The sequence below is a fragment of the Cyprinodon tularosa genome, unplaced genomic scaffold (genome assembly GCF_016077235.1).
Source record: "Cyprinodon tularosa strain WSP-4 unplaced genomic scaffold, ASM1607723v1 ctg185, whole genome shotgun sequence".
NCBI classification, from domain to species: Eukaryota; Metazoa; Chordata; class Actinopteri; order Cyprinodontiformes; family Cyprinodontidae; genus Cyprinodon; species Cyprinodon tularosa.
This window is the reverse complement of record NW_024038643.1, coordinates 893,223-913,693: the sequence shown is the minus strand read 5'-3', so window position 1 is coordinate 913,693 and position 20,471 is coordinate 893,223. Positions and strand designations below refer to the sequence as shown.

The 20,471-nt window shown below is 36.6% G+C and overlaps 1 protein-coding gene across 1 annotated transcript in view; it reads left to right on the top strand.

The window, feature by feature from the left end:
- Positions 1-20,471, top strand: part of psme4b (proteasome activator subunit 4b) — a 58,462-nt gene that overhangs the window by 30,674 nt on the left and 7,317 nt on the right. The window contains exons 31-45 of the mRNA XM_038282574.1: positions 738-791; positions 2,837-2,966; positions 7,148-7,229; positions 8,603-8,756; positions 9,217-9,283; positions 9,380-9,505; positions 9,704-9,856; positions 9,972-10,076; positions 12,319-12,410; positions 12,589-12,720; positions 12,879-13,081; positions 16,418-16,503; positions 16,686-16,814; positions 18,763-18,918; positions 20,217-20,355. Of these exons, the coding sequence (XP_038138502.1) occupies positions 738-791; positions 2,837-2,966; positions 7,148-7,229; positions 8,603-8,756; positions 9,217-9,283; positions 9,380-9,505; positions 9,704-9,856; positions 9,972-10,076; positions 12,319-12,410; positions 12,589-12,720; positions 12,879-13,081; positions 16,418-16,503; positions 16,686-16,814; positions 18,763-18,918; positions 20,217-20,355 (1,808 nt within the window). The remainder of the gene's footprint in view (positions 1-737; positions 792-2,836; positions 2,967-7,147; positions 7,230-8,602; positions 8,757-9,216; positions 9,284-9,379; positions 9,506-9,703; positions 9,857-9,971; positions 10,077-12,318; positions 12,411-12,588; positions 12,721-12,878; positions 13,082-16,417; positions 16,504-16,685; positions 16,815-18,762; positions 18,919-20,216; positions 20,356-20,471) is intronic.

The following is a 20,471-nucleotide window of genomic DNA, read 5'->3' as shown; positions in this document are numbered from 1 at the left end:
CTTAGTCAACTTATCTAAAAGACTGCAGAAAATCTAGTGATTTTCTGTCAATGTGGCTATTATTGGTAGATGGTTTAATACTTCTGATTACATCCTGTGTTTCAATGGCGTAAATATCAGTAAGCAGAGACAGCATTTTCTTACGGGCCCACAACCTCTTAGGGGCTCCATCACTGACATATAGTAGGCCCCCAACGCAATTGTAGACTAGGAAACCTCTTTGCAGATGTAATGGTGCAAAAAATTCCTCTTAAACACATCTGATACTAAAATGACTGACTGAACCTTATTTATACCGTAACACATGCCAGATTTTAACATGATGGTGAGCCAATTAAACACGACACCAATAGCAAAGCAGACAGTGGTACTTTGAATTACTATATTAATAACTGTGTATAGTGTTCATTAGACGGTTGGTAAGAAATACATTATTATACCGGTAATATGTTTTAAACCGCATTAAAGATCTTAAAAGAACAATGTATTTTAATGTTTTTTAATGCGAGTGAGAGCATGCAGACAGTACAATAATTCATGCATCATGTGCGCATTTGAACTACTGTGATTGCGCATGCACAACAGGAGAGAACGGGTCTTAGTATGTATGGGGCACATTTCGGGTCCGTTGCCGGTTGTCAGCCAATTTATGGAACTGTTGCAGTATCCTGAACCTTTATCAGGTGTTGTACTTCATATGGGGCCCACCCAGGTAATATTGTCTGTTTTCATTACAGGAAGTATGAGAAGCTAGTCAATGACCTTTTGGACTGCCTTGAAGACAGAGACTTGTGAGTTTTCTTTTTTCTTTTTTTTGGGCCTATTTAGACATTTGATGTCGAGAAAGAGACCCATTTATAAGAAAGAGAATACTGAAGCAATATTATTTATTGCTTAAAGGTATAGTAGAGTATTTTTTAGAATTTTTGAAAAGACCCACCCTCTCCACTTAAAAAAAAATACGCATGCACCATGTACCTGCTGCCGAGAAGGAACGCCTATTAAACATGTGTGAGAGCCTACACAAGCCCATTTCTCCTTGTGCACGCTCTGTTTAAAAGTTGCTTTTTGCATCACTCATACAAGCTTACTTTCCTAAAGAAGATTTGCAATTTTTCCACTATGTCAGACTTACCACCGGTAATTGAAAATGGTGATGAGCACATATGACGGCCTTACGTAAACATATCACCAGAATGATTGACAATTATGAGAACCACTTATTTTGATGATCCACCTGGAAAAAGAGCATCCTCTACTATACCTTTATCATGCTAGCCCCTCTAGTGTTAATGAAGAAATAACAGTGATTTTATTAAGTAAGTGGATAAAAATGGATTTATATAGTACATTTTAGCAGCAAGGCAATTCAAATCTTTAAACCATCAGAACAAATGTGCTGTAAATTCTTCAATCAAATACACAGAAAATCATCAAAATGTCATAATCAAAACACAAAATCAAAAATCATTAACCAGGCATACATGATAAGAAGGGAGATGGTCAGTGTGTAATAAGATATTTTATTTAGAGCAGCTTTTCACCTGGATTTGTTTGCGGACTACTAATAAAAGGAAGCTCTAAACAAGTGGGCCTTCAGCCATGTTAAAGCTATTTAGTGTTTTTGCTGTTTTGAGGTTTACTGGGACATTGCTTCAGATTATAGGTGCATAAAATTAAAAGCTGCTTTAATATTGGTGTAAATCAACTTAAATTTTAGGTAACAAGCAAGCAATGTGTTTTATATAATTAATTTTTTGCAGTGAGGCAACTACTGAAGCCCTTCATTATCGTAAAAGTGCAAAATTAAATTTTGTGTTAGCGATGAAGCACAGCTAAATGCAGATGTAAGTAAGAAAATAATCAGTTTACAGCCTCTGTTAGCGATTTCTTAAAAATTGATTAGTGAGTTTTCGAACCTTTTGACATGTTTTGGCCATTATTACTGCAGAAAGGCCACAGTAGCTATGGGAGGAATTAAGAAAAGTCAAAGTCTATGTCAATGCCTCAAACGTTTTGGATTATTTCTTAGCCTTTTATTGACTTTCACTGCCTGGAAAAATATTCAGGCAGGTTATTTTTTGAAAGAAAAAGTAAGCTACGTAGAAAGCAGCAGCAAGAAAAATTAAAGGCATTTTTGTTTTTAATGAATGCTTGCTTTAGAAGCTGTGGATTGCTTAAAATTTGTTTCTTTAATTTCATCACCAAAAATTAAGTGAAGTAGACATATGAGAAATGAAAATAAATTTTTTTGTTGCATTAGTACTGCAGTACAGCAAGTTTCAATTAGAAAATTAGTAGTTTAAGGCTTTTGTAAGGTAATAATTCAAAAGATTTTTGATAGTTCTTTTATAGATTGTTACCATGAGGCTACCATGTAGGCAGCTAACTATTTAATTATTATTCAAGGACTAGAAATACGACAGCTTTGATAAAGGTAGGATTAGAAATGCAGCTAAATTATGTACCACAGGAAAAAAAAAAAGTAGCAGATTAAAACTCTCACAAATGCTTGGCCTGTTTATAAGCATATCTGATTTTTTTGGGTCAATTTAGTCTCGTTATTGTTGTTCAGTGGCTTTCAGTAATGCTACTACTTGAATATGCAGCATAATTACTATAGAATAAAACTCAATATGACATAAATAGATCCAGCGATGAGTGATATGCTGTCAAATTAGCGTTAAGGAAAACTCCTTATTAGCTATTATGAGTTTATTTTTGCCCCAGTGCCACTTTTTTAGCTAAATATATATGGTGTAGTTTAACAGGTAATTACTTTTTTGGCATCCAAAATGTTTTGCTTGGGTGCACTGTATGTCTGTTTTTTTTTCAGGCCCTGGAAGTTTGAGCACATGGCCACAGATCTGTTGGCTCTCCTCCTGCGAGATGATCATCCTCTTCCTCCTGACGCTGTCCTCTACTTCACACAGACTCTCGTTCATGACTCCATTAGCATACGAAAGGTCTGCATCTGTGTGTGTGTGTCTCATTATTGTGTTTTTCTTCATGGTGTATGAAATCTAAACAGTTTGCAGGTATCCACTCTTGCCTTAGGTTATAAAAATGGAAATAAGGTTGGCTAAAGAGTTTTTATTTATGCGTGTGTGTGAGAGTGCGTGCTAGTTTTCCAGATGTAACACGATACCTAAAAGCATAAATGTTCTTTTCTTTCTCATGCATGAGTTCCTTATCAGCATAGATATTGAAGGTCAGCTCTTGCATGCAAAATCAGATATTATGACAGGTTCAACACAGATATTTGGCTTTCATCCTAACATCATTAAATGTACAAATATTGTATTTATCCTTTAAAATGATTTAATAACACCAAGCAAAGCATTAACCAAAGTTTTATTATGTTAGATTATATCTTAGCTTATGTAACAGGATATTGTGTGTGAAGAGAAAGCTATAAAGCGCAATGATTGACAACGTTTACAAAAAATATTGAGTTTTAATTTTATTTTAGGTTGGATTGCTTTTGCAGTAGTAGCTATTTATGTCAAGCTTTTATGTAAATTTGACCATAACTGTGTAGATTCCTTTTTAAAAAATGAATGGAAGGGTTCAGTTTACACCGAAACCATTACTATCATGTCTCAAAGTTAATCAAAATGCAGGGCAACTCTATAAATCCTGGACCATGTCTTTGTTTACTCATCGATAATAATTCTCCTAAAAATTCAACTTGGATTTATCCTGTGTTTTAGGATACAGGCCAAAGAAACAACTAGCGATGTATATCCTTATAGCTTTTGCTTCATAATAGCAATCCCTAACAGCTGTTGATCATAATTCAGTAATGCCGGTTAAATCTTGCATAAAGCTGTAACATCAGCATTTTATCAGAGGCACAGCAGATGGTCAAACTCAGCCAGATCACAGCTGCTGCACAGCTACTTATTCTTGCTTTGTTGCTTGCAGATTTCTCTCATGCAAGTTAAAGTTTTTGTCTTCTGCTACTTCTGTTGGCTGTAGCTTGTTTAAATTTAACCAAAATTCAAAAACAACTTGGTCCTCAAACAGAAGCAAAAATAACTGATCTTTATAAGCAGATAAACTGTGACTTAAAAATGTCAGTAGAGTTAGTTTAAGTGAAGCACTTACTCTTTACAGTCTTTACTAACAATGGGCCATGAAGTTAGTTTATAATACTTTGCCAGAGCATTTATGATCCTTGAACTCTTTCATTTTTTGATTTTGCAGCAATAAACTTGCATTTTTGTGTTTTTATGTGAGATGGCACAATATTGTAGGGCATGGCTGTGAAGTACAAAGAAAATGTCACATTGTTTAAAAAAAAAAGGCTAAAAGCAATTTGAATATGAATATAAGCCTTACTTTTCAGTGATTTATTTCAATATAAGTTACAGCTGTATATCTTTGGGGAAGGTTCCTACCAGCTTTGTATGTCTGGATCCATATTTGATCCATTAATCTTTGTAAAATAGATAAGGTTAGAGGTCGACTTTTAGGAAGAACAGTTTTTTAGGTCTTGCTCTAGATTTTCAATTTAAATCACCTCCCAGGGTTTTTGGCTAATTTAATCTTCTCAAATCTTAAATTTAGCTAATTAGTTGACTTCTGGAAACAAGTAATTGTGTTGGATACTCCCTATTGGATGCCTAGTTAAGGACCTTGATACTGATGTGCACAATCTGATGTTAGTAAAACATTGGAAAATCAAATCATCTTCCTTCCATAATTAAGGGCTGTTAGTCTATCATTTAAAGCAGCATAATCCAAAAAATTAATGAAGTTACTACATAGGTGACACCTAAAAACTAGACCTAAAAAATTATGTCTGTAAATGTTGACTGTCTTCAGTTTTTTTACCACTATTTTTATCTTTTATCACCGCTGAGAACCATCCTTAAACATGAGATAACTACAGGTAATCTTTCACGATATTATACTCTGGTATTCTTTATCTTTAGGAAGTAAAAAACAAGAGTTTGAAACTTAAAGGTCATATAACAGTCATCCATCTAAAGTGAAGTGTTCAATGCTCAAACTTTTAAGTTAAAAATGTGGCTCAGAGAGAACAAAAAACATTAAAGAATGTGAAGGACAACAAAAAAGAGAAGCGTGCTTTCTGGCTTAAAACAAATGTACAGCAGAGCTGAAGTCTGGTCTAAAAAGGAGAGTTTGTGATTCAGAAAGGTGACTTCAAGTTTAGCTGTGACGTATCTCTCACTCCAATTAAAATAAGATATCTAAATTCTATTATATTTGTGATACTCGAGTCTGTTTGTGTAGGAATATGTCCAAACTATTCCTGGAAGTAACCATTTAATAGATAACTCATTAGACCAATATGGGATATTCATTTTTACATTCTTTAACTCCTTAACCTGTTGCAAAAATTTATTTCAGTCTGTAATATTACAGTTCCTTGTCCTGATCTGTTATATCGGATCTATATAATTATATCAATTCTTTTGTATTTGTTTATATTCATACAGGTTTGTCCCTTTAGACTCAGTGTCTCATTTTACAAGAGAGACCCTTGTCAAACCAAAAGATCATAGCAATTTACAACAGCAATTATTGATTTAATATTGTCCCAACATACAGTTTAAATAACAAAAAGTAAGATAAGAACAAATGTTTGAATATTACAAGCACATGCTATAGACCTTATCTCCAACCCTTTTAATAAAACTCTCTTCCTGCTGGAGAAGGCCTGAGAAGGAAGGACCATTTCCCAGTGCTGTATGCATTGCTTGAACACTGGAGAAGAGAGCAATTGTTTGTTTTGTGTCTAAAGTAACAAGACAAGTATAATGGCACCAGATGGAGAACAGGTTTATAACTAAACAATTAGCAGTGGAAGAGTCTGAGCACATGTAGTGAGGGCCAGCTTACCAACGAGTACAAGGTGAGATGGTGAGTAGTGTTTTTGCCATCTTTGATAAATTTACATGCTCCATGATACACAGCTTCTAGCATGCATAAAGGCTAAAATAGGGTTTCATATTCACATTATCTCCAAAGTCTAAAACAGCCATGTTGGTGGCAAACACTGTTTTGGTTCCTGATACGAGAAATGTGACTTATTTCAATAAAAGAATTATAGATTGAGCTTAAGCTTTTTTTTAACAAACTTTCATCATGACCTTAAAAAAAGTATGCCATGTTGATTATAGAATGAGACAAAATTGCTGTTCTCGTTGAGACAACAAGCAGTGGTGTATACGCAAAATACCAATTTTTTCCCCCCCTGCATTTAGTGCCTGTATAAGTTAATTGAACTTTATTGATCTCACATTGGGAAAATTTAGCTCTGCATTTAACCCATCCCCTGGGGAGCAGTGGGCTGCCATTGTGGGGCGCCCGGGGAGCAGTGTGAGGTTAAGGGTCTTGCTCAGAGAGCCAGAGTGGCAGTCTGTGGCAGTGGGGCTTGAACTCAGAACCTCAGGATTCCAAGCTCTATGCCCTAACCACAAGGCCACCACACCCCAAGTTCTGAAAGTTAAGACTGAATGGTGTCAAAGGAAGACTGCAGGTGTACAAAAAATCAGAATCAATGGATATGGAATGACAGTAGATCACAGAATCATCAGAATAAAGATCGCCGGCTGTATCTTTTAGACCTTGTCCCACTGCATTTATCTAAATGGTTAAAGGAGAGGGCCCTAACAATGAGCCTTGAGGGACTCCTTTTATAATGTCAAAATAACTGGATGTCAGAGCACAAAGTCAGACATATTGTTTGCACTCTGTCGAATTATTTAAAAACAAAGCTTTGGTGTGATCTGTGAATCTAATGTCCAAAGCCTTTGACATAATATTCTATGATGAATTCCATGTCAAAAGCTTTCAACAGGTCCAAAGATAGTACAGCACAGTAATTGCTTGCTTAGTGCTTCAATTACATCAGTGAGAACCTTCATAGGGTTGGAAACCCTTCTTTTATTTTTTATAAAGCCAGATTGGTAAAATGATAAAATACTGTTGAAACATTAATGACATTTCAACAGCTTATTTATCGATTTTTCAAGCTTTTGCTAGAATATGCAATTTATCTCTTTTTTATTGGGTTTTAAAAACTGATTGAATATGGATATATGCTTCTCTTGGTTATTAGGATGGCAAATCTCTAAAGCATTTCAGTCATCAGTTTAACCTTTCTCTCCATTAGGTTGCAATCTCCGCAATGGCTGGTATTCTGAAACAGTTGAAGAGGCCAAGAAAGAAAGTGGCCATTAAGCCTTCGGATATAAGTGAGTTGATACACTCCAAAATAAATCCATGATCCAATTAGTTCTGGGATACCAGATTCCCATAAGAAAACGGTTTTCTTGATATTTGTAAGTCACATATCGTAAATTGATACATGTGTATAATGAAAAAAAAAAGTTTTAACTGTCATTTTCAGTATATATTAGGGGCTTCTTCTAATCTTCTGCTACTCTGTACTGTCCATATTTACATATGGGGCCAATAAAATAAAAAATACACTAAAAACAGATTACTACAGTGGTTCTACATTGGGTAATAAATTGTAAAAAAAAAAATTGGTTTTGTTTTTTCTCCTCCACAACTCTGGGTAAAAACTAGACCCTTTATGTATTTGGCATATTTCCCATATGTCTTGCCCATTTAAATATATATTATTTATAATCACATGATCACCTTTTCCCACATAGTGTGTCCTACTTGTTTCACTGATATGAATTATATTTATTAACCCTTCAGGGTGCCCAAAAAAAGGCCCATTGTGAACCCAACCCAGTGATCTAGGTACGCTGCTGGTTTTCAATTGGCCGTCACGTTTGGTATGGCAGGTCATAGTCAGAGTGCTGACTTGACATGGCACGAGGTCTTTTGCAATGTTGGAGATTGGGATAGTGGGTGTGGTGGTTTTTCTGATGGTATTTATGTAAAAATACAGGAAACATCTGATCCTCTGTCTTTCTAAGAAAGAACACATTTTATTTTAGGTATTCTCTAATGGGGGTGTAATGTGTTGCCTCTTGGGTGTCTTACTGCTTGGCTAATGGTAAGGGGTCATGGCCTACATTTTAAATCATGGGTTTTGGAATCTTCTGGAGTACTGGGGCCAGATCCTGACTTAAGTGTAATTTATGAATTCCTAGGGGTGTGCACAGGTGCTTCCTGATTGAGCTCTTTCAATGGATTAGTGGAGCAGTTTTGCTTTGCCTTGGCTTCACAGCGTGGTCGGTTTCATAAAGCAGTTGTGTTCTGGGTGGCCACTGTGTGGGGTGCAAAAGTCCTAGGTGTTGGTGTAGGCTGGTGTCTGGGGGTTGTTGTTCTGTATCTATCCCATGTTTGGCACTTGCTGCTATTGCTTTGCTTGGGTCTGTGACCTTAATTACAATCTCCCCCTTTTACATACACACAAACATCACCCACATTACTATTATAAATATTCTTCTTTTTGTTTGTCACTGTTGTCATCTCTTTACCTTTCCTCTGTCCACTCTCTATACTTGTCATTGCCACCCCAGTTTGGTGCTTGAATTAGCAGTGTGTTGTGGCTTTTCTTAACTGTACAATAAGAGGACAATCCCATTTTGTTGGTTGGGGGATTTTTTTTGTGGGTTGTGTAATAACAGCTGCATATTCTGTTTAGGTGGGATCCAGGATCCAGAGGGGATTTGTGTCGGGGATGGAGAGGGGAACCGCTGGCTGCAGTATGACAGCAACAACCTACCTCTGAGCCAGGAGCAGTGGGACTGTCTGCAGTACGTTGAGAAAACACACTTGGGCTACTACTCATGGCCGAGGTAAATACAAAATGACTAATTGTGGTGGATTTACAAATTGGAAGGCTGATTAACTGCTTAGTGTGAAGAAGCGAAATAGCTGATTGACTCAAGTGCCTGTTTGATTTGGAGCTGGTCTTTGTGGCTCTGCAGCCACGTTTATGTCTGACTGACTGCTGGATGACTGATTTGGGTTGCTGGATAACTTGCGGGGGGTGGAACTGACTTCCTGTCATGGCCTAGCCTAGATAAGGCAGAATGAACGACTTACTGCCTCTCCCAAATAGAGGAATTGATGTATAGGCAGAGGGTTTGCTGTCTTGGTATGCGCTCTGCCTGCTGAGTAACTGTCTTTATAATCATCCATTTATCCTTGCTGCTTATTTGAAGACACTGTGTGTCTATTGAGAATTTTTTTCTTCCTTTGTGTTGTTATCTATAAATCACAGCAGCCTCTTCTTTTGTCTGCCGCTTCTCTCAGAGAAATGATGATCTATGCATCTTCTGAAAAGCCACAAGATGACCTGCCATACGAGGAGATGAGTGAGGTGCGTCCTCATCGTGCACCAAATAGACAAATACAAAAAAAATCCAAAGATCTCTATGTGATTATTCATTTTTGCATGCATTTGTACGTCAATCAGGGTGAGAAGATCATCTTTGAGTACTTCTCGGAAGCTGACTTTATTGACCAGTTGATAGAGTTTCTGTCTCTGGAGGAGCGAAAAGGGAAGGACAGCTTCAACCCGCGCCGTTTCTGCCTGTTCAAGGTGCAGATTTTAACTCTTAACCAGTGACAAAATGACAACTCTTTAACAAAGCAACGACTCGGCATGCCGCCTCAGGCCGAAGTTGAGCTTCACCAGGGCTGCAATTACTGTCTGTGTCCTCTGTAATTTTTGTTCTGCATAATTAAAAAAGAAATGCTTTTTGGCAGTTAAACCAGAATACTTACGTTTGATTGACAGGGGCTGTTTCGTAACTATGGCGACATATTCTTACCAGTGCTATGGCCTCATCTGGAGCAGCTCGCAACTGACCCCCATGAGAGTTCGCAGCGCTGCCTGTGTGAGATTACCGCCGGACTAATCAGAGGCAGCAAACATTGGAGCTTCAGCAAGGTGCCAGAGAAACACAAGCTACAGAAGCAAGACAAAAATACCCACAATACAGCTTCTCCGTAGGAAAAGTCAATATCTGTAGAAACTCTCATTACTCTGTGTTTGTGTGTGTTAGGTGGACAGGTTATGGCAGCTTCTTTGCCCTTTGATTAGGACAGCGCTGAACAACATCACTGTGGAAACCTACACAGACTGGGGCACATGCATCGCCACAGCTTGTGTGAGTCACTCAGCTGCATGCAGAAAATGCCAGACTATCCAATGAAGAACACTTTAAAGAGAAAAAGGGATTTTTATACAGTATTGTCATACACTTTAAAAGATTCAGTTGTTCTAGCAGCCTTGAAGGGATTATGGCTTCTGTCCTTTAACAGTTGCATCCTATTCAGGGAAATGTCTCAACACCTCTTTAAAAAAATGTTTATTATCTTGATAAATTGCACATATGCAACCCAAAAAAATTACAATATCATTGCAAATTATTATTAAATTATTTCACTAAGCAAACAAACATTCAATTTATTATGAGTGATATAGTCCCAATATTTATTTTTAAGATTATTTTTGCTAAAAGAGGAACCTTATTTTACAGCACATATAGACATAGAAAAAAACTGCTGCATTGACATATGTTAAGCAGACAATCGTTGACACAGCAGCAAGAAAATTATACTGTTGCAATACTTATGCAAAGTATTGCTGTAATGATATCAGTTGCACACTTTCCTCATAACTTCTTCCTCTCATGAGCTTGCAGCTCTCTGTGACCTTTAGCATCTTGGAATCCAGCATGTGTCAAATGTGGGCATCTACTACAGGCACTGTGGTAGATGCCCACAAAGGGCTGCATAACTTATTTCCAAGTTAAATATTTATGAAATTTAAGAACAGGAACGATTTATAAGGGATATAGACTAGATCTGCCATATACCTTGTGTTGAGCAAATCTTGCACCCAATTCTACTTGACTTTGATTAGTTATCCAAAGGCCTCTTTTCATGTTAAAGTAAATCTTGTGTTTTTCTTTTTTTTTTTTTTTTTTTTTTTTGGAAATAAAATCTCTGGAGTCTGGAGGAAGAGTTAAGAGGCAGGCAAAGCAAGTTGGTGTAAATCTATTCAGTGATGGTTTGTTGGCTGTCGTCGGTTTACTGCAGTAGCCTAGATTTCCTTAACACATTTAGCAGAGCCACAGCCTTCTATGTCACCCTGCAATGATGCTGTAATTTAAGCAAAACAGTGCTCACCACTTCAGTGTATATACTTTGTACTAAATTGACTTTACACTTTTTCCTTTCATTTAATTTTTAATCAAAATGGTAAGATAAGTTTAAAGTGGGGGGTTATCAGAATGATATATCTCTGGCAGGTTCGTTTAAAGCAACGTCCTCAATATATTGGGAAATACATTGAAATAAATGTTTGCTTTTAATTGAAACTTCGTAATTTTTATCATTTTTAGCAAACCTAATGCAAGGTTTAATAAACTTTAAGCCATTATTATTGAAATGTACAGAAACAAATTCTTCAACTGTTTCAGAAAGCATATAAAAAAATCTTCATTATAGAAGCTTATTTTTCAAAGAAAGGGATTGTAATATATTTATTTTCAATTGTGATTTTTTTAAGTGACCTATATTTCAACAAGACTCCAAATGTTATCACATCTCTTGAAATCGATTCAGAAAGACTACATTTTTGTTTTTATCCATCTTTTTAAGTTATACAGTATAATATTTTTGTTTTGTTGCATTCATAGAAATAATGTTTTTTCTATATGCATTGCACAAAATCATCAATGTTGAAACAAATTCTCAGTAATTCTTTCGAGGGGTAGTTCAGTAATGTTTGCCAGTTGGTTGCCAGGTGCGTTAATGATAATGATGCTCACCTTTAGTTAGCAACCTTTGGTTAGCATTAGCAGATATTTAACTTACCTGTCTAGAAAATAAGCGGTAACTGCATAGCTTCTGGGCCCTTTGTTTTCTTAAGAACACACCAGAGCTCACCAGCTCGCAGCGTTCACCCTTGTTTTATTTCTTTTGGGGTTTTTTTGGCTTAAGTCTTAGAAATGAAAGTGTTACAAGAAACAATTTATTAGCTATAAGCTAGGGTCTGGCAACACCTTTCCTCTATCTTTTATGACTTGAAGCTATCATTCCTTTTAGTGCGGAACCATTTCATGTCAATATTTTGGACCTGGAAAAATGTATAACACATTGTTTATCTACTACATATTTTCCTCATTGAAATAAGAACAGTTATTATGCATCACTTTAGACTTTTTATATAGGATGTATTATTATTTTTTTAATTCATGATTTTGATAAAAAGTTTTATGCATGCCCTTTAATGAATATATAAACGCCCAAAATAGATGACAGCTATTTACGGTACTTATATAAAATAGCTGGGCTACAAAGAAAGAAAAAAACAACACTACTCTGGCTGTGTGTTTCCAACAGGAGGGCAGAGACCCCAGGAAACTCCACTGGCTGTTTGAGCTGCTGATGGAGAGCCCCTTGAGCGGAGAGGGTGGCTCCTTCAGGGATGCCAGGTATTAGCAACTATGCACACGTAGCGTGTTTATGTCACCTACAATATTTTCCAGGATTCAGATTTCAGGCTGCAGCAGTAACCTGAACTGACACATGCTGCAGCAGTATATAAAACACCCTCCTCCTCCTCCTGCTCATCCCTTCTCCTGCTTTCCTCTCCTGCTCTGTCTCTGTCAGTTTGCTATATGTGCTTCAGGGAGGTCTCGCCCAGCAGCAATGGAGAGTTTCTGAACTGCTGCACCGGTTGCTGGCTTACCTGGAGCCCAAACTCACCCAGGTGTATAAAAATGTCAGGGAGCGAATAGGAAGGTAGATGATCATTTGATTACATCCTGAAATTATCATCTTATTTGTCCTTTTTTTAAGCTCACATTTACCTCAGCTACCCACTTTCCGCACCAACGATTCTTTTCCTTTTAAACAAGCCCTTCCTCTCCTCTTTCCTTCATTCGCCATCGTCTCTCCAGTGTGCTGACCTATATCTTCATGATAGACGTGGCCTTGCCCCACACCAGGCCCACCTCTTCCCCCCATGTGGCAGAATTCGTCACCCGGGTCCTGGAGCGGCTCAAGCCCCTCACGTCAGAGCCTGAGATTCACAACCACATCCACGAGGAGAACACCCAGGAGATGGACGAACGAACCCAGGCTGTCAAGCTACTGAAAACGGGTTAGAATTTGGATGCAGGAATGAGATAGTAGTGGTGTTGGTGGGGGTCTAAATGTGGGATGACAGCTTGTTCTGATTGTCGAAACAGAGAACACGCTGAATGACACAAGTTAAAAGCTTCTCATTGATTCCACCTTTTGTAAATTCATTTTTTTAAAAGCTTGTGAAGTATCGATCGAAGGCATATTCTTAGGGTGCGTTTATAAACGTTTAAAAAATGATTTAGGGGAAGGACACCAATTCATTTGTTTGGAGGTTACCTTTAAGATGTGTTCTTACAGGTTATACAGTCCAATAATCACAGCAGAATTTTGGTTTTTTATTGATTTTAGCTGAGAAGGATTGTAATTTGATTCTGGAGGACCTCCTGCTGCTTTATATTAGCATTCACCAGCATTTTATTTTACTTGTGTCTGAGCTCATATTGCAGTAACAATGTCCCAGGACAGGAGGATAGTTTATACAATAAGCAACATTTAAGCAATTTAACTTCAGTTGTAAAGCAGCCTTGCAGGTTGGGGAGCAAAAACTGTGACGTCATGTTTCATGTAACTAAGTAACAACAAATAAAACATTGAATGAAGCAATTATTTTTTTAAATTACTAAAGAAAGCCATATGCCTTAGGTCTACATTTCGAAGGCTGCAAAATAAAGTAGTTTAGGAACTAGTTTGTCTGGTATTGTAATAGCAGAGATTTCCAGTCATCATTTTATTTATTAATACCTGGGGGATTTTTCTATGTTACAGAACTTTCATTGAATCATTGTTTTGTTTTACAATAAACCTTTTATTGCACATTGTAAATGTTCAAGTCATACCGAAGGTAAAAGAAATTTCTACTTTGCTTTATATTTCTGAAACAAAATCAGAATGTACCTTAATCAGCATCAGTAGTTCTAAACTTAAAAAAAAATAAATTGGCCACTAAATCTAGAATTGGTACATCATTGGTTTTAATCTAAAATTGAAGCTTTTAATGTGCAAATTTTGGTTAGTAATTTAGTTGTAGAAACACCTACTACACATGTTGAAAAAATACTTCTGAAGGGGAAAACATTTTCTTGCTAAGACAGTTTTGACTGGGCTAGATGAGTTTAGCAGCGTAAAAGTTCATGGAAAACACAAATATATGTATAGAAGAGATACAGGATCTGCCTGCAACCAGAGTGTTATAATATACATCTGACGGGCCATATCAGGTCATGTGAAAGGTTTACGTGTATTGCTGGGTTGGTGAGAAATTGATCAAATTTTTTAGATTATTATTATTCCAAATTGAGATTATAAAATATGTTTTAATTAATCTGTAAAATGTAAATACATTTCTATTAAATAATAAATAAACCATTTATTTAGGGTTCCTATTATAACACACATACCAAATATGTAAATTATTTAATATTTAGTTAAAAGGAAGATAAATATTAAATACATTTATTTTAATAATAAATTGAGTTTCAACTTTAAAGTTGTGATGTTCAGAATCAAACTTTGATTTAGTTATTTAAGTCTATTTTGCTCTCGTACTACTGCCCTGGAGCGAGTGATTGCTTGGAGGTGTGCACAAGGATAAATAGGCTCGTGCATGCTCTTGCACGCATTTAGTAAGTGTTCGAGAGGGCGGATCTTTTAAAAAATTTGCAAAATCCTCGACTATACCTTTAAATCTTCTATCATCTTTTGTGCTTCCTCTGACTTTAAAAATGTTCGGACACAATTTTCTGAATGATTAATTTCATTCAGAAATTACTCTTTTTTTTTCCAAAATTACTTCTCTATATTTATGTTTTTAAAATAGCTCCAAAATATAAGAGAGGAAATTAAAGCATTGAAACATAACTTTTTCTTTTCTTTCATGGAGGCTAATTAACAAAGACGATAAGTTTGCAGAGGGATTAAAATTGGGAAACAAGTACAGTTAATAAAAAGCAGCATTCTGGTGTATAATATAGAACTAGAACCCATCCTTTAGGTGTTGTTAGAATTAAGCAGTTATAATAGTAAACCCCTCTATACCTAAATGATGGGTATAGATCAAGTTATGGCATTACAAGTGTCTTGTAGATTAACTTATTTCAAAACTGCTGTCTTTTACCACAATGTCCTACCTATGGAATGAACAATTGCTAAAAACCTTGAAAATTCAACCAACATGCTAATTTAAGACCAAGTTGCAGTCACAATGCTACTTGCAGACACCAAAAAAAAAAAAAAAAAGACTAAACAGTTGAAATGTACACTTTTGTTTATGTAAAGCTCTTATTTTCTTTTCTTTTCTTTTTTTTTTGTGGTCATGTATTTTTTTACCCGGTGGGATCAGTTTTCCAGGAATATGCTACATTTTGGGGACTTATTGGTACTTGTGGGGACCAACAACTAGTCCCTAAGAAGAAGTTCTCTTCCTAGAGTGTTGGCAATGTTTAGGACTAAGGTGTCTATTGAGTTTAGAATAGGTTTAGGGTTAGATATATGATGACGATGGTCAGGATTAAGCTATTTAAATTAATGCAATATGAATGGAAAGGACCCACATGGGTAGAATAACACAAAATGTGTGTGTGTACTTGTATATGTCACCTATTTAGGACCATTTTTTGTAATAATTTTAATGTTAAGAGTTATTAGGGCTGGGTTAAAAGTCAGGGTTATACATAAATGCAGTATCTAAAATAAATGTAAGTTATTGTAAGGTCCTAATATGCATGGAAATATTAACTTGTCTTTTTTAATCTTGAAGTTTGTCTATGCAATGCACAGATGTAACACAAATATTGTACTGCAGTGCTGTAAATTACCTTAAAATAGAAAAACGATGCAGTTTTGGGGGTACTGTTATAGATTAACAGCTTTTGTTACCGCCAGCTGTCCTCTAGGGTGATTCTGGAGGATCTCCAAGGCTAGTTTTTTCCCTTATGTTCTTCGTAGATTCCTCAAATTTGACCTCATTGGAAACCTTAAACTCCATCTTTCTGGATCTGAAAATAACTCAAAATGGTCCCGGGCAGACCTCTTGATGGATTTGCCACGGCCTATCATATATATAAATAACTCCTAAAACGAACTTATTTGATTTCTTCGATTACTTTCGGGGAAATGCTCCTCCTTCCAGTTCTTCGCTCTACACTGCACAGACGAAATATCTGCTCATACAAGTCATTACTTTCTAAATGAGTGGAATTGTGTGTGACCAACAGATTAATGCAGCAAGACCACAGCCCAAAATTTGCATTTCAAGTCGTTTCCCAGTAAATTTCTGTGCGTGTGTATGTATGTTTGTGTGCATGGCATGTTGGTACTCATATCTACGTATATAAAGCGATATTTGTGTTTGCAGTGTTGAAGTGGTTGATGGCGAGTGCAGGGCGAACATTTACCACCCCTGTTCAGCAGCAGCTACAGCTCCTGCCTCTGCTCTTCAAGGTAACAACACACACAGACAAATGTGCACGCGCAGTAACCCACCGGTCCCAGCACAGCGTTATTACCCACTCAATCTTACTTGCCCATTAAACACAATTTCTCTCTTCATTTACTGAAAATGGTGCGTTGCTGTGTGTCTTCCTGCCTCTCTGTCTGACTCTTCTGTTTGTCTCCCCCTGCAGATTGCCCCAGTGGAGATTGATGAGAGCTATGATGAGATGAAGCAGGATGCACGAACGTGTCTCTCTCTCATGTCCCAGGGCTTACTGTATCCGGAGCACATCCCTCTGGTTTTGGCAGCACTGGAGGAGGTATCCACACACACACACCCACATACACAACAGGATACTCATAAGGCGCACTGCCCTATGGAACTGCTGTCAGTATTTCAATCCTAATGCTGGCCAAGATGTCGGCTGGAGAAATAATAACCCCCGAGTCATCGTAAAAAGAGAAACCTAAACCCTATTTTTACTTTTTAGGTTTTCTATGGGCATTTATTTGAAAATAAGTTGTATTTTTGGCAAGATGTTGACATGAGTCAGGTCTTGACAAAAGTATTCTTGGCAAAAGTATTCAGTCCCATTGAAGTAATCCAGATCTATGGTATTACTTGAAAACTGATACACTGCATCAAATCTGATTGAGAATAAAAATGAAGGAAGTGTCTTTGCACACATTTTAGTTAAGAATCTCTGCTACTCCACGTTTGCCATTCATATTAAATACCAACCAATTTGAAAGTCTGTGCCTAGATTTAGAAAAATATGAGGTTCTGATTTTTTTATCTGCACTTAAAAAAAAAAACAAATATGTTATAAATTGGCACATTCAGGGTTCAGCATTTCAACTCTATTCAACTATGTTCATCTTGTTTGTTAGACTTTCCTTCTATGGTCAATGAGCCTACCGTTATTTTTTTTACTTTCACCTTAAAGTATGACTCTTTAAGCTATTCTACAATATCGGATATTAATAATTAGCTTCATTTATAGGAAGCCAATCAATGATAACAGAATGGTCCCATTATCTATGAATCTTTTATTGTATTTGTCGTGATACATATTTGAGCAATCCTCAAACAATAATATTGAAGGTACTCATTTCTGTGGCTGCAGGCATATGTTTAAGTCCAACTCTCTTATTATCCTGCTTCAGTATTTAATTCAAATCAAGTACTTTGGCTGGAGCTTTATAACAATATGATTTAATTCTATCAATGAATCATGTTTTCAGAGTAATAAAGCTGCTCTGAGTGTAAATCTATTCTTAAATTTTTGAAAGCTATATCATATCAGGCGAATCCAGATTTTGTTTAATATCTAACCCATTGTGCATCAAAAATTGGATCCTTTTAGATGTGTCCCAGGTCCAACGACCAGAGTAAAGTAATTAAATGAGTGAGAGGGCCCTGGAGAAATTGACTTCATACTGAATCAGCCCTTTGATTCAGGTGTGTTGAACCAAGGATTAATCTAAATGTTGCAGCATACCAACACTGGAGGAGTGGAGTTACTCACCCCTTATTTATCCCAATAGTTGCTGTCTTGAAAAACATGGACTACATTCATTTATATCTGCAACTCTCACTTCTGCACACCACCGTCTGCACACCACTCATAGTTCTGGCTGGGAAACCTGTCTATACCCGTCTAAATATTAATTGAAAAAAAAGTATCTGCAATTCTGCTCTCAAACCCATACTATCAATTCAGCCATGAACATTTTTTTCTTCTTTTGAAGTTAGCAACATTTATTCTGGGTTTGAAGTTGTGGGAACATTTTGCAGTGTCTCATCTAAACTGATAACCATGTTGTTTTGCATTGTTTCATTTTCATCATTTAGTAGTACCTATTTAAAGTAATCTACAGCTTCTATTATAGATATATAAATATATATAAATCCATCCTAAAAAATGGCTCTTGTCTGTTGGAAACTGTCAAAACAGACATCCTAAAGATGGTTAAATAGCAACTAGATCACATATAAATGCAAAGAACATAGTGAAAGGATTTGTATGAGCATTATGAGCAATTTAGACCTATTGGAAATTACTAGATATAAAAGTGTTTACCTGGTAATATCTCTAAGGTGTCGTTATTAAAAAAAGTTGATCAAATGATTTAACTTGAACATTAAAAGAAAGCTGAACCAATATACTTAACATGTTTATGGAACATGAACAAGACGTTTCCTTGCCTTGTACATTACACACTTTTACTTGAAGTCATTCTTTTTCTCTGACCTTCCATTTTCAGATGGCGGGCAGCAGATCGTGGCATACTCGCTTCTCAGTTCTGACCTACCTTCAGATCACGGTCTTCTACAATCTGTTCACTCTGCTTAGTTTGCCTGTCGAGGTTCTGCGTATTAGAAAGCTTGTGATGCAGCTTCTCCTGGACGAACAGCTTGAGGTAACATATAACTGGACACCAAGCTCAGATATGATGCTGCTATTTCTCATAAAGCCTAACTGACAGAGGATTATGGGACCACTCATCCCTTTGCTTTGTCTCTTTCTTCTCTGTTCTTGATTGTTGCTTCAAAATTAAGTTTTCCTCACTGCTTCTAGAGAGAACTTGATGGAGCAAATCTGTATTTGAAAGCAATTAATAATGTAGCTTATGCCTAAAGTATTTTGAAAATTAGAAATGAAAGCCTTCTGAAAATTATACGCATGTATAACTCTATATACTCAATATTTGTTTGAAACATACATTAGAACAAATTACTCCATCAGAGGCAGGGAGACCTTTAGCTTCTCTCTTCTCACTCAGATTGGTTTCTCAGCCAATCAGGCACAGTAGCAACTTATTATCAAAGAAGGTATTTTGCACTTGGGTGGTGTGAACAGGTGAAAAATTAAATTAGCATCTCTATTATTTGTATCAGCAGAATGAAGCATGACGAGCTCTTCGTGTTACCTGATATTTAGCAATGTAGAATGTTGACTTAAAAAACAATGGACCACCACTACCTCAGCAGATGATATGGTTAATTATACACCATGGGAAAATTCCCACTGGATCTGATCAACTTAAGATCTTAAGATTTAAACCTATTGCATTTGAAGCTTTTTTTTTTCTTCTGTATAACTTCCCATAAATATGCTTGGATTGGTGTGGCAGGAGTAAAGGGTACTTCTGTCATGGGATTATGTAGTCCTGGCCCATAGACCTTTACTCCTGGTCTTTCCCCCCCTCTCTCTAAATTTCCTGTCATACCACTTAAAAAAAAATACTAGAAATAAAATCCCCCAGTTGCGACATAAGCATTAAGAAAAATAAATGCATGAAGTATTTTAAGTCACAAGCTGCATCTGAATTAAAATTGCAGTTTGTAGTATTTAGTAAAGCTGATGAATGCTTTGAAGCAGTGTCTGGGGTATTTTTATCCACTTTTGCTTAGTGTTATTTTCAATTTTATGCATAGGGATGCAGAGAAATTATTGAGTTTTTCCTTCCCTATCGCTGTATTTTCCCATTTAATCTACTGGTTGGGATCTTTACTCTGGCCATTTTTGTATATGGCCAGACTAAAGATAGTCTGGCCATATACATTGTGCTCCTCTTCCAAATTTTCTCTTTTGTCCCATTATTGTTGTGTGTTTGCTTGTCTGTACTGTATATATTTGACCTTTTGCACGGGAGCTGCAATGGAAATTTCGTTGAATTCTGTTCAGTGACAATAAATGCTATCTATCTATCTAAAGGTGAGGGACATGGCCTGCACCACCCTTAGTGGTTTACTGCAGTGCCAATTCTTCCCCCTGGACTCCAGTCTGCAGACCCAGCTTCAGACGCTGAGTAAGACGTCCCTCCCCAAGGCCAGAGGAGAGCTGGCTTCCACAGGTACACAGATAAAATGAGCACACAAATGCATTATACAGCACGGAAATTACAGTAACACCTACCCTTCTCTTATTACAGGGAAGTAGTGAGACTTAAAAAATATAAAGCCTCTTTTA